This window comes from Protomyctophum bolini, assembly GCF_963924005.1.
Source record: "Protomyctophum bolini genome assembly, chromosome: 18".
NCBI classification, from domain to species: domain Eukaryota; kingdom Metazoa; phylum Chordata; class Actinopteri; order Myctophiformes; family Myctophidae; genus Protomyctophum; species Protomyctophum bolini.
Genome location: NC_137879.1, coordinates 38,656,176 through 38,670,778, shown reverse-complemented (window position 1 = coordinate 38,670,778; position 14,603 = coordinate 38,656,176). Strand labels below are relative to the sequence as shown.

The 14,603-nt window shown below is 45.1% G+C and overlaps 1 protein-coding gene across 1 annotated transcript in view; it reads left to right on the top strand.

Annotated features, from left to right (window-relative positions):
- Positions 1–14,603, top strand: part of sun1a (Sad1 and UNC84 domain containing 1a) — a 38,307-nt gene that overhangs the window by 10,784 nt on the left and 12,920 nt on the right. The window contains exons 4-10 of the mRNA XM_080788702.1: positions 34–60; positions 570–860; positions 6,134–6,214; positions 6,992–7,108; positions 10,237–10,288; positions 10,833–10,888; positions 11,895–12,100. Coding sequence (XP_080644828.1) covers positions 34–60; positions 570–860; positions 6,134–6,214; positions 6,992–7,108; positions 10,237–10,288; positions 10,833–10,888; positions 11,895–12,100 — 830 coding nt within the window. The remainder of the gene's footprint in view (positions 1–33; positions 61–569; positions 861–6,133; positions 6,215–6,991; positions 7,109–10,236; positions 10,289–10,832; positions 10,889–11,894; positions 12,101–14,603) is intronic.

Sequence of the window (14,603 nt, the reverse complement as noted above, 5' to 3'; positions counted from 1 at the left end):
GTCTGACTGTAGTTTCATCTGTCTGTCTCTCAGGTCTGGACCAGGATGGCGATCCCACAGGTAACTGCTCCATTTGTCGTCTTTAACATGCAAGTTGATGTGTGGCCCAGACATCCTGTGTTGCACCAGTACTTAGGTAGTAAAGTACTGCCAAAAAGTGTTGCCAAATGTATTTATAGCATTTCAGAATTGAGTTGCAACTGTACTACAGACAGTACTACGGTTCGTTCTCACTTCTCATAGTAATGTAGTAAAGTACGGACGACTGTGGCTCAGGGAGAGCAGGTCGTCCAATGATCCCTGGGTCGGCGGTTCACATGTCGAAGTGTCCTCGGGCAAGACACTGAATGAGTCGGTCGGTGTGAGCTCGCCACCGTCGGTGTGTGAATGTGGGACAGTGAGGACGCTGGCGTCGACTGTTCGCCGCTTCACCTCCCAACGTATGAATGAATGAACCGTTGTAAAGCGCTTTGACCACATGGAAAAGCGCTTTACAATTGTATAATTTGTTTGTTCCAATTCCAATTGTGAACCAACTACACAAACATGTTTTTTGTGTGTTCTTGCAGAAAGCACCCTCCTGGCAGACCCCAGTGCCAACAGCACCGTGCTGTCGGCCATGAGCGACACCGTCCTGTGTCCCAAGCACCCCGGGCAGACGCAGACCTCCATCATCGACGGACACCACTACTGCTCCGACTGCGTCGTCCGCTCCGACCGCTTCTCGTCGTCCAGAAACGGCGGACCGACCGGGGGGGCGGCGGCGGACCCCGCGCTGCTCGGAGGAGGCGGTCAGGCGAACCGCCCGTCGACGACCGCCACCATCTACGGCCGGGATAAGATTCGCAAGAACAGAAAAGGTGATGTGATTTTCTGCCCGTCGGTTTGATGGATTTGAGGTGCAGTCGTACGTTTGGGCTAAAAAAGGATCACTTTTTTTCCATTGTGGTCTGTCTATGTAATCAATACAACTGTTTATTACTGATTATGTCTCTCTTTATATCTCAGTGTATGCGTCTCTCGCTGTGTGTTCCTCAGTCGTCATCATCACTGCTCGTATTGTGTGTGTGTGTGTGTGTGTGTGTGTGTGTGTGTGTGTGTGTGTGTGCATTATTTAACTACACTTGTGTTTCTGTTTTGTCTATGGAGTGTACTTTTGTAACCCATTTTTCACCCCTGTGTCAATCATCTACTGTGATCCTGGGCTCTACACACCCTCCACCAACCTGGGGAGAGCAACGGACTTAACTCATGCTTCCTTCATGCTTGAGTGTCCAAGTTGCTCCTTTACACCTGACAGGGGGGGGAGTTTCCCTGGTTGGACGTAGCGCGTGAAAGGAACACGTTATTCCAACCAGTTCCTTTCCCCTCCATCAGGCGCCCCGGCTGGCCAGGGGGAGGCAGTTTAGAGACCAGGATTACTGCATGTTTGGAGTGTACTTCCTGTATTCCTGTGTGTGGCTGAAACTAACGGATAGCCTACTTTTATAATTGATTTCCATTGCTCAATCTAGGCAAGGAAACTTTATTTATTTATGCAGCACGTTTCATACACCAAGGCAATTCAAAGTGCTTTACAGAATACAAATGCATTCAATCATATACACTTTAAAAATAAATGGAGAATATGATCTTGGTGCAATTAAAATAAGATAAAGGAGCATACAAATTACATCAAATACTCCCACCTTAATACAATATGACACGCACAGAGGCAAGACCTAGCTGTTCTTGGCTATCATTGGGTAGAGCAAGCAACATTAAACCATTCTGGGCGGGAACCCCTTTAGTTGTTTAAAGCATTATGTTATATACTTTAGCTATTGGAAAATAGCAGATCTACAAGCTCATAGTGCGGCACCGAGTGCCGCAATACGAGCTTGTAGATCTGCTATTTTTGAAAAATCGTGAGAATGTGGCCACATCTTTGAATATATATATATATATATTAACGAACATTTTTAACTCAAATCTTTGCTTCTGGGGGTCCCTGGAACTAGATGGGTGTCCGCGGTCAAATACAGAATTCTGGGGGTCCATGACATGAAAAAGGTTGAGCACCACTAACTTGGACTTAAAAATCGCTATTGTTGGGGATTGTCTAATCCAGTGGTTCCCAAAGTGGGGTCCGGGGACCCCCAGGGGTACTTGAGGGAGTTCCAGGGGGGACCCAGCTAAATGATAATTTGCAACCAAATGGACCCTTATAGGTCTGTAACTCAGAGATTGGTTCCATTTGTACACTCTCAGTGTTAAATTAACAGTGTTTTTACAATATAAATGTGGGTCCCAGAGATAGAAATGCCATTAAATGGCAGCATAATGGTAGCATAATGCGTGTTAAACTGGGTGCCCAAACTGGTGGGGGGGGTTCAGTGTCTTGCTTTAGCCAGGAGGAGCCGGGTATCAAACCTGGAAACCTTCGTATTCCAAGATGGCCGCTCTACCTCCTGAGCCACTGCCGCCAGATGACCTAACAGTGCGTTATCGCCCGAAAAGATGAATTATTTCTATCTTTTCGGGTGATGTTGCTCCGCCCACCTTTCGACCATCGCCGGTAGTCGCCGGGTCCCGTAGACAAATAATGCACTTCCGTAAAAATCCGTCTGGCTGTCGCCCACTGTTAAAACGTACTGTAAGGAAAGGCAAGGCAAGGCAAGGCAAGGCAATTTTATTCATATAGCACCTTTCATACACACGGCAATTCAAAGTGCTTTACAGAAATAAAAACTAATGCAGAGTGCAACAGTGCACTTCAAAAAATAAACAAAGATTACAATAGACACAATTAAATACTGTAAGATAACATAATTGGCATATGAATTAGAACAAATACTCCCACCTTTTGATTGGAGGGTTCATTTGGCTCCAGCATGTCTAAGATGTAGCTGGGGGCCCCAGAGCCACAGATACCTGTAGCCTATAGACTAGTAACAACATTTTAAAATCAATTGATTTCAGATGAAACGTTGTGAGTTGATTTGGAGCAGCTGTACATGCATCGTTGCGCCATTTGCAACGTCACATCGCCGGCTTCCTTCGATAACGAATGGTAGACTGCATCGTTTAATCTGCCCCACGCGCGAACACGAACCTTGTTACCTTACACGGGCTAGTCATCTTACTAGTATAGTTCTGTACCGCCATCAGAACCAGCACACATTGAACACACTTGCTTGCAACCGCCACTGCAACTGTGTGACTGACGTGACAACCATCATGTGTCATCAGGTGGGCTGGTGTCTGTGGGGCACACAGGTGTGAGTGTGATCAAGAGGTGGTGGGCAGGCTGCGTGTCTGGCCTGGTAAAAGTCCTCGCCCTGTTTTACACCAACGTGCTGCTGAAGATACGACACGATGGAACAGGTAGTGTCCTCACTATAGCCTCTATACACTGTGTGCACCTGGGGGTCCATCGTACTTAACCGACACCGTTCACCTGCTCTCACGGGCTCTGCATTAACATGTGTTCAACTTCAACGGGTCACAGTCTCTGCGTTATTGGCACACATGGGCTTAAGTTGACTCATTTGGATTCCATGGCAGTGGTCCTCAACCATTTCAGGACTTTAAACTCACCTGGTGAAGCCCTGTGTGCAAATCATCACTTGCTTTCTGTCAACAAAGTGTTTTCACTATGGCGCACACACTGCATCTGCCCGTCTCTTCTTTCTGTCCGTCTGTCCTATATCGGTCTCTTTCGTCCTGTACATCTGTCCTTCCGTGTCTCGTCTATAGGGCTGGGCGATATTGGTTCAAATCGATATCTTGGATTATTTCAAACTTTTGCCTCAATTATGCTAAATGGACAATCATTCAAAATAAATGACAATAGAATACTTTTTGTTTTTACTTTTTTAGTTTTGGACTGGCTTCCATCCAGCAACGATGCGTATAATCGATCACCAGTATGCAATTAACCTTACCTCAGAAAGATATATTATTTTCGCTGAAAATTGCCCAGCCCTATAGTCTCTCTCTCTCTCTCTCTCTCTCTCTCTCTCGTCCCATCGGTCTTAAAACAATGTAACTGGTTGTGCCCTCAGGTGTGCTGTGGTCACTGTGGGAGTCCAGGCTGCAGTATTGCAGTAGAGCGGTGACCTCTGTAGTCTGGCTCCTGGCCCTAGTCTCCCAGGCCTGCCGCAGCCTGGCCCAGCGCGCCTCGCAGGCCTGCCACAGCCTGGCCCAGCGAGCCTCGCAGGCCGCCCAGCGCGCCTGGAAGCGGAGGATCAACGCGCAGGCTCACTCCTGCAACGGGCAGACGCTCGATGGAGACCGTGACTCCACAGGTTGAACCCCGTGGATATATATATATTGAGTGTGTTTTGTTTGGTGCACCAGGGTTGGGTTCTGTTCACGGGCTTAACACATCTAGTACAGGAAGTGCATCAAAATAGACGCTCCGGGGTGCCAGAGTAGTCGCCAGAGTAGTGATCGCTTTTACTCTGAAAGCCATGAACCGGAAACACTTTCTTAAAAAAATTGACTTGACAAAGTGAGCTCATAATCCCCGATCATCTTACTATATTTATATAAACTCCAAAAAGCGTTCATATTTTGCGGGAGAGACGGATGAGGAGCAGAAACGCAGCGCCAGCATATCGATCCATTCATCACCACGGAGAGCGCCCTGGATGAGGAGATACGAGTCATTCTTTCCGCCGCGCTAACATGGGAGTCAATGACAAGCTAATATTTGCACAGAGCGTTAGCATACGGCAAGCGAAAAGCGAAATGCCAAAAAAAAAAGAAGGAATAATTCTGAATATTATTATCTCGCCCCGCGTCGTTTGGACGTCGCTAGGACGTCCACAGACGTCTAAGGTACCACTCGGTTCTGATCCTTATGACGTTTCCAGACGTGTTTTGTACAGAATGTGTTAATCGTGAATCTTTCTTATGGATATCTTATCGCTCTTGTGAAGCAGAGTGTCTCCCAACTGATCATCATGAACATCATGTTTTCCTTTCTGAACTCTAGGGAGACAGAGAGCGAGAGGAAAAAAAAACATAAACATGCATCCTGACTTTAACGCTGTCTTCATTTCCATCCCTTCCCAGTGTCCTCCTCTTTCCACCAGGGGTCTGTTTTCACTCTGCTGGTCGTAGTTTTACCATTTGCATAGATGTTTGTCTATTTTAAAGTGCTCAGGTTTCTCTCTTTCTCCCTGCATGGTGCTGTGTATGCACTGACCACATCATCCTCCTTTACTATCATCTGATTAATATTTTCCTATTCTATTTGCGTGATGTTTCTATGTTTCTATGTTTCTTCCTCCTATGTTTCTATGTTTCTATGTTTCTTCCTCCTTGTGTCACTCCTTACCTTATCCCAGGGGTGTCCAAACTTTTTTTCAAAGGAGGCTAAATTAGAAAATATGAAAACACCCAACTACATCTCCTACTGTATCTGTCGTAATGTATGTTCGGACGGACCATATTAAAGTCTCATACAAAATACAAATGCATTGCATTTCAACAATTTGATTTCAGCAATATCAATAGTCTTTTTGTCTCAACTCAGTTGTGCTGTGAACAAAACGCAAATAACTAAAACTTGTTAAAGCCTTATTTAGCATTACCAAATGTAATCCGATGTGCAAGGCCTTTTGTCTGTTTAGCTACCAAGTGGTTAACATTCATGATACTGTAGTTAAGTGGAGCTACAGTGCATCTCTCTTTCATTTGCATTACAATGACAATCATTTATGACTGGGGCTGGGCCCACATTAAACTAGAGTTGCCCATGCCCCAAAAAAAAAGAAAATAAAAACTGTCCGTTGTCGAGATCTTTTGGTCATTATCTCTGGAACAGAAGGTCCAAATCTTCTCCGTTTAATTGTCCCGCGGGTCAGACTTTGGACACCACTGCCCTATCCCACCCTTCCGTTTGCCTTCCAAACAAATAAACAAATGGATTTCCGCCTTTTTTTGATTTGGCTGTTGCCTTGGAGAAAGGCAAATGTGTGTCTCTCTCTCTCCCTCACAGTCTGTGTCTCTCTCTCTCTGCAGCCTCTTGCTGTTCATTACACCTCAGGTGATGGGAGGTGTGCAGGTGGATCTCGTCATCCCTGCTGTGATGATGCTGTGATTATTTCTGATTTGTGTTTTTCTCTCTCTCTCTCTCTGTCAGAGCTCTCCCAGTACTGTGGGGTCGTCAACGTTAAGGGCATGGGGACTAACGGGAAACAACTCGACTGCAACGGATCTCTGTGTGAGTATACAACCGTTTCAAGCCAAGGCTTCGACGCACGCAATCGGACGAGCAGACTTGAGGAGCATTCAGCGTTCTTCTCCCATAACAAAGTTCAAAGCGTTTTCTGGTTGCTGCGAGGTCAATACGTGCATACTGTACAGCACTGACGTAGGTGACCCAAACTAAACATTTGCTGCTGTTTTCTTTTCACGGATCACTTTATGAGCATGTTAAAATAAAAGCTATTTTCTATGTCTCCGTCTAAGGAGCCTTGCTTTATTAGAGAACTAATCTATTTCTGACAGTTTTCCAAAAAGTACATGGAAAATGTTGGCGGTGCAAGAGAACCACGGAAAGAAACAAACGAACACCTTCGCCGAGCCAAAAATGCAGTGCGCCCGAGATTTCTATTTCAAGTAACACCTGTGGCCTACGGAATATAAAATTAGAGCACTGTTCACCTATAATGTTATTTTAATTAAGTGTAGCCAACAGTGAAAACTGTGTGAACCCATAGTCATATTCATAGGTATTTAGGTATTTGGCATAACAAAATGTCATTTTTAATTGCACAGCTCCAGTAATAAAATAAAAAAGACGGTATTTTTTTTTTTTTTCTATAATTTACAATTTACTTTTTGGACAAGTACTGTAGGCATGACCTTTGGGGCAAGTAGGACATGACCTGAATATTCTCTCAGACCTTGGTGTCAACCCCTGAAAACGAATGATGAGTAGTTTTTATTTTGTCATTGAAGTGTCTTGTTTACCTTCGCCACCGCCCGGTGGCAACAGGTGACGACTGCAAGGAGAAACATCACACGGTCACATCTTCATCACCACCGTCGTCATCACCATCATGGTCTTCTTCCTACTTGTGGGGCTTGTTATGGAGCGCTACTCTCTATACAGGTTACCTGACCTACCATGAACTACTAGGGATGAGACGATGGTCGTCGTTATCATGATTTAAAAAGGAAAAAAAAACTCCCGTTAATGGTTTTGCAGAGATTGGATTTATTGTGAAATTGTCCGATCAATTCACTGTTGCCAAGCTGCATATACCACTTCTCTTAACCGTAGTTAATGTGACCAGATTTGACTGGGAGCCTGCCATCGCGCAAATTCCAGCTTTTCACCAGAGGAGATTTTTCTTTCCTTTTTTTTTTTAAATTAGTTAATAGCACAAGGCAGACTCTTCACATACTAGACTCTAGTAACTAGAGCATGTCTGAAATAAGTGTCAGAGCTGAAATCGACATGTAAATATGAAATAAATGCTTAAACATGTAGCTAGGTGTAATGTTAGACCACAGAAGTGAACCTTTCAATACTGTTTTCTCAACGGGAAAGCTCTGCAAGACATCTCCAAAACTGGTGGGTCAAACTGAACAACCAATATGTCAATTTGAAGCTATGATTCTCTGCTTTCATATGACATGAAAAAATTAATTCAAAATGGCAATGGCAATGGCAGTCCCTCAGTCAAATTTGGTCACATAATAGGCAAAAACGGAACATTGAAAATAGAAAAAGAGCTAAAAAAAAAAAAAAGATCTGTTCTCTATATTCTGGTGTGGAACGTTTTCATTCCAATGCTGCGGTTGAAGTGTGACATTTGTAAGAGTTTTTCACGTAAAATAAATAATTAGTAAATTATTACACCGCAATTATACTTTGGTCACTATAACATGACATTTTCATGTCCCATCCCTACCATAATCAACTTAAAAAAAAAGAAACGCTTGCATTGTTCTGGTGCGTTTTTATACGTACAGTACGTGTGTGCATGCATGTATAATTGGATACATGAATGCATACTTGGTTACATTAATGTACAGCATCGTTGCATGCATGCATGATGCATGTGTACCAAGGAAGGATGCCTTGTTTAGATGCTTTAGCAGTCACACATTTGACTCTGTGGCACCCTGATAGCAGGTGCATGGATGCTACTATGTTAGCTTAACCTCGTTGCGTTTAAAGCTGCTATAAGCAATAATATTTTTTCTGTATTCAGACAGACAGCCAGCAATGGGTAGAACGCTCCCAAAAAACGTGGTCTCTGTGACACATCTAGGGGCCGCAATCTGCATTCAAAGATGTTCCTATAGAAGCTTTGTCATTGGTCGAAAGAAACCCGGTCGCAATGACTAACCAATCGGGAAGCAGACGGGCAAATCGACCAATGACAAAGCTTCTAGGAAAATCTTTGAATGCAGATTGCGGCCCCTTAGATGTGTCACAGTGTGTGTTTTAGGGGGAGCGTTCTACCCATTGCTGGCTGTCTGAATACCAAAAAATAAAAAGGTCCTTATACAATTTTGACATATTATTGCTTATAATAGCTTTAATGGAAATCATAATATAGAATTTTTAAATGCTGTACTAATTTTATCCGTGTCTGTGTCATTTTAGATTTATAGCAACACGTTTTTTTTCTTCAGAAAATGTAGGATTTAGAACTGTTTTTGATCAGTGGTTCTCAAAAATAGCAGATATACATAAGCCCACAGCACATCACTTCGTGCCGCGCAGCGAGCTTGTACATCTGCCATTTCTGAATATTTTAGAAGAATCTCGAAAGCAAATTTTCTTAACACAAAAAACATCTCTTCTGGGGGTCCCTGCCACAAAACTGAGGGTGGTGGTTCCGTGGTCAAATACATATCAATGTGGGGGCACAAACGCTTGAAGGCACGTGCAGAATCGACCTCGGGCCTTAATTAATAATGGGTCAACAGAGTGGGTGATGGTTGGGGGTCTATCTAATCTCCCACCCATGCAGGTGCACGTGTGTCGTGGCTGGCTCGGGCGGCAGCGTCCGCCGGCTGGGATTTATCCAAGAACCTGCTGTCTTGGGTCTGGTCCACAGGCCAGTCTTCAGGTTATAAAAACCCCCTGCGACCCGTTTCATCTGTGGTTGCCGTAGAGTTAGACGTCCCGCTTTAGAACTGTTATTGCCGTACTGCATCTATAGGGCTCGCTGACTATTTTAACGGTATTGTTGGCATTGAACATTACAAATTACTTTGTAATACAGATATGACAAACAACTGGCATATATATAAAAATTGCTGATATATTTAATTATTTGATACAGTGCAGCTTTCAAGTTATTTAAAATGAATAAATAAATGGAAATAGCTGAGCTTGTGGCTCTGCTATTTCCGCCCCCTTTGGAAAAATGTCCAATCTATGTGCTTATTCTCTGCCTACGTTTTAAGTGTCCTTTGAACAGCCACTGCGCCGACCGCTGAGTCGCTAGTCGTGGAAATCCACTTTTAAAACAGTGCAATCGCCTGTCGTATAGTGTTGAAAAGCATTCCAAAGTGGTGATTCCACAACAACAGACCAGATTAGAAAGGCAGGCACACACTGCGCGGTATACCGTCGCCATTGTAATGAACAGGGACTCAATTTCCCCTTAATAAGATTTTCAATTCAAATGTTGTAAAACGGGTTGTAGAATAAGCACAAGTTGGAGGAAAGCGCACATAGAAACGAGGGCGAGGCGGCAGCAATCTGAGGATTTGCCTTATTGGTGTTGGCGTCCACTTTCTAAATAACCACTTGAACCAGAGCTCTGCTATTTCTTTGACAAAATGTACCCTCAGAATAGTGATAATATGGCCTAGTCTTGTGGTTCTCTCTCTAGCTCAGCATGTGAGTGTGTATGCATAGAGTCTAGGGCTTTTTGTCTCCGCGCTAGTTCTGCTGCATTGAGCTGGGGTTTTCTGGATCTTCTCTGCAAATCATTCCCTTTTTATCTTCTTGCATGTCTGTGATAAATCATAAATGTAGGCGTTTTTCTTTTCTTTTCTTTTTCTCCAGGCAGTGACCGACCGTGCACTAGTACAGAACTAACATGGCTGAAATAACTGTGTCTACCTTTACTGCTCCATGTCTTTGCTGCTGTAGTCGTCCACATGGGTCACCGTAAACCGCTCTCACTCGGCTGCAATTCCTATTAATCCTGTATTTGACGTGTGTGTGTGTCTCTCTCTCTCTCTCTCTCTCTCTCTCTCTCTCTCTCTCAGGGAAGGCCTGGCATCATCTGGTCACCTTGACTGCCTTCCTCACGACGCGCCGGTAAGATTCCCACTTAATTTGAGCGCGATCAAATAAACGCTCTCGTTTTACTGTGCGACTCGTTGTCTTGGTTTACACACACTGTCACACACTTGTTAACCACTTTCGACCATGGCTTCACTATTCCGACCATATTATCGCAGACGAAAATAACGGATCCGGAAGTTCAGAGCGTGTCGCATTGGCGCTGCGTTTCGAGCTTGTGGAGCTGCTACTTTTTCTGCTTTTCTCGTGTGTGTGTGTGTGTGTGTGTGACGTTGTTGGATGATCGAATAGGGCGTTGATTTTACGAAGAACACAATAATCGGCCCAAAACATTGTGTTCATTGTCATGATTTGTCACGCTCCGAGTTGGCTTTGTCCGCGGCGTAACAGTCTTTAAATAAATTAAATAAGAAGTCCATTTCCTGGGCCACTCGTTTTTTCTGAAAGGGGGAGGGACTGCGGCGCTCTATAGGGCAACGTTATCGACTGGGGACCCCCGTAAATGCTTTGGCCATGTCTGTCTGTCTGTCTGTCTCATCTTGTGTCCATATTCCACCAGGAGCCTTGCAAAGCTGCTGCCCCTCCTCCTGGTCGTCACCCCTCTGCTCCTGTGTGGTGAGTGACTGTAGACTAGAGAGGTGTCGGGCCATCATTTTGACTTGTTTCGTTTTTTTACTATCCCACGATTTTGTAACCCATTTTTTCCCCCACGCAGTGTAAATGATCTAATCATGTAATCCTGGGCGCTACACTAACCTGTGGGTGGGGGGGGGGGCAGCGGACTAACCTCATGCTTCCTTCTATGCATGAGGAGTCTAAGCTGCTTCATTTCACCTGACGGAGAGTTTCCCCGGCCCGGACGTAGAGCGTGGAAGGAACACGTTATTCCGATCAGTTCCTTTCCCCTCCATCAGGCGCCCCGGCTGGCCAGGGGGAGGTAGTTTTAGAGACCAGGATTACTGCATGTTTTTTGTGAGGGTACCTACCCTATAGGGGACACGGGGAGAACATGTGTGGGTACCTACCCTAGGGGAAACAGGGAGAACATGTGTGGGTACCTACCCTAGGGGACACGGGGAGAACATGCAAACTCCACACAGAAAGGCCCTTTCGCCAACCCCGCCTTGGGTATGGGCACTGAAAATCGAACCTAAGACCTTCTAGCTGTGAGGCGACAGCACTACCAACTGTGCCACCGTGGTACTTTCTCTAGTGTAAACTCTAAACAACTATCCTCTCTCTCTCTCTCAATTCAATGCAATTTAAATGAAGGTGAAGTAAAACTAAAATGCACTAAACGGAGTTGGTAAACTGGCGAGTTCTCCGGCTACCAGGGAAACTCCCCCCTGTTATATCATATGCACTTCTCATGCATAGAAGGAAGCATGAGGTCAGTCCGTTGCTCTCCCCAGGTTGGCAGAGTGAGTGTAGCGCCCTGGATTACATTAGACAATTGGCTCGGTGACACAAATGGGTTACAAAATAAAAATAAAAAAGGAGTAAACGCCGGCAGAGAACGACACCTCCTTTTCATGGGAAATGTAATTGAATGCACCCCCCCCTTTCCATGCTAGTTCCAGTGATTTACATAGTATTTGAATGTCCCGTCTGTCTTCCTCAGGCCTGTGGTGGTGCCTGTGTGGTCCGGATGCTCTGCTGTCCGCCCTGCCTGCTGTCAACGTCACCCAGTGGGGGACAGTCCTGTCCTCGTCCAGCCTGTCCTCGTCCCTGTGGTCCTCCAGCTCGCCCCCTGACGGCATCGTCCACGAGACCGCCTCGGACGTACAGACGCCTCACCTCCCCCCTCCTACCATGGCTCACTCACAGGTGTGTGTGTGTGTGTGTGTGTGACAGCAAATGTTGATGTAGTTCTACTACACATAGTCTTTTGAATAAAAATTCTATTTAAATCTACAGTTGATTTAGTCGACTAAAATGTATTTCGGCCGGCCCGCGACGGCGTTGTGCCGAAAATAGCCGTTGTTCCACAACATCACAGCGTGCCGCCGCAGCGTGACATGCTGACTATCTGGGGAAAGGGACACCTGCACACTAACCTGACTCTGCCAGCTGGGGGCGGTATTGGGTAACCATGTTCCCCAACACCGCAACCATCTGGGATCTCTTCAGGGAGTTGTGCTAACGCCGAACCACTCGTGGTTTGAACCAATCAGCGTGAGCTAAGGGCGGGACATGTGCGAAACCGGATGTGACGCTATATAGACACGTCAATATGATTGGTTGTGTTTGCACGCCCACACGGTGATAGACAGACGGTCCCATCCAATCGTCTACCAAGTATCTTGAAAAAAATAAACAGCCCCGTCATCGAATTGCCTCCCGAGATCCCAGATCCCAATAAGCTGTGAAACAAACATGTGTAGCAAAGCTTCTTGGATCTGGCAGCGTCGGGTTACCTGCACACTACCAAACATAGAATGAGCGGTCTACTGGATCTCTTCTGTACTATAGTCTCATTTCATAGCTTCAGTCTCTTATTTAGTTTTGGTCAGTGAACAAAAAAAAAAGGTAGTTGCCGAACATTTTTCTCGTCATAGTTTTAGTCTTATGAAATAAACACTGTGGGTGTGTTGTTCCAAACATTTGCATGTTTGGGGCGTCCCACTGTCGATGCCAATTCAAAACACCGGTGATGACCTACGAGGCAAAACAAGGACATCCTACTCTAGTTTGACTGGTTTGGTTCGGTGGCATGTTGTTGCAGCATCTAAACCATTTAGCTGCTATAATGATGCTAAAGCCTGAGATGAAGAATGTTTTGACTTCATCACATCACAGTGAGAATTATCCCTTCGCCAAGTCCCTCCCCAACCCGTCCTTGTCCAATAGGCACGTTAGCAGCGAGGAGACATGAGGGCAAGCTGTCCTCCTCACCCATTGAGATCAGGGGGGCAGTCAGACAGATATTTTGTGAAGCCACTAAGGAGTTCATATAATGGCCTGTTGTGGCGCTATCACTGGACCCAGAAAAACCCATAGCCCCATAGAAGTCCATGTATTTGGGCCCAACTTCACCTAGACTGTATTACCTTAATAAACATGGTCATGAATACTTTTTGCTTCCAGTCACTAGTTTAAAGTCTCATTTCTAATGTCATAATATTCATGTATAAAAAAAATGACCATAAAGTCGCGCATGTTCTGAGGGGCGTGGCTACCATTACAGTCTATGAACGGGATCCCCCACCCACTCGAGTCAAAATAAAAACCAACGAAGAAGAAGGGGGGAAGTCCCGCCTCGTTGTCTGGGCCAGCCAATGGGCCAGCTGGGCCTGGGCCCGGATATAGAAAGATGGCTGCCTCCATGGCAAGGACTGACACATAGAGAGAGGCTTCATTTTACGTTCACGTTAGACCCGCGGAACGCTTTGTCCATATTTTTTACAGTCTATGATTGAGATGCATGCTAAATAACGGGATTTCTCCGTATAAATAACCGATCGTTTCAGTTGCAACCAGCATCAAAATGTCTTCTAAATCTAGCCGACTAGGCCTGCAGTATAGGCCATGCCCTGGACAAATGTGCATGACATTATTTAAATGAACTGGAAATATAAGGAAATGACAGAGGGAGAATTGGTATCCAACATCAAACCTTAGCGACTAAAACATAATGAAGTACCTCCACTATGTTTTATTTTTTCACATTTTACACCATTTTACACTAATGGAAGACTATGGGGAAACCGTGCCCAAATATGAGGCTCTATGTCAGACATGGATTGGGAAACCTTGCCCAAATATGTGGTTCTATGTCAGACATGGATGACCGACGTCCACATCGGATCCTAAGGGCCGATTCATACTCCTTTTTTTTTAGAGCCGAATAAAAGTCGGTTCGGCTCTGTAGAGCCTACAATGTGACGTCATTTGAGGTTCGGGGGGGGGGGGGGGGGGGGGCGGATACCGTCCTAAAATCGTCTCTTCGGTGCTACTGAAATCATTTCGGCACTACAGCGCCGAAACAGCGGTAAAATAGGAGTATGAATCGGCCCTAAGATCCACCACGTCATTTCCTAGTTTAACCCATTCTAGACGGAACCCCTTTTGGTGTTTTAAGCATCATGTTATGCTTTAGCTGTTGAAAAATAGCAGACCTACAAGCTTGTAGATCTGCTATTTTTTGGAAAAATCGTGAAAATGTGGCTCAAAGCTTTGAATATATATATTCTTTCAGAGCAAACGTTTTTTAACTCAAATCTTTGCTTCTAGGGGAGGGGGTCCCTGGAACAACATATTTTCAGATGGGACACGGTGGCCAATTACATATAATTTTTGGGGGTCCTTGACATGAAAATGTTTGAGCACC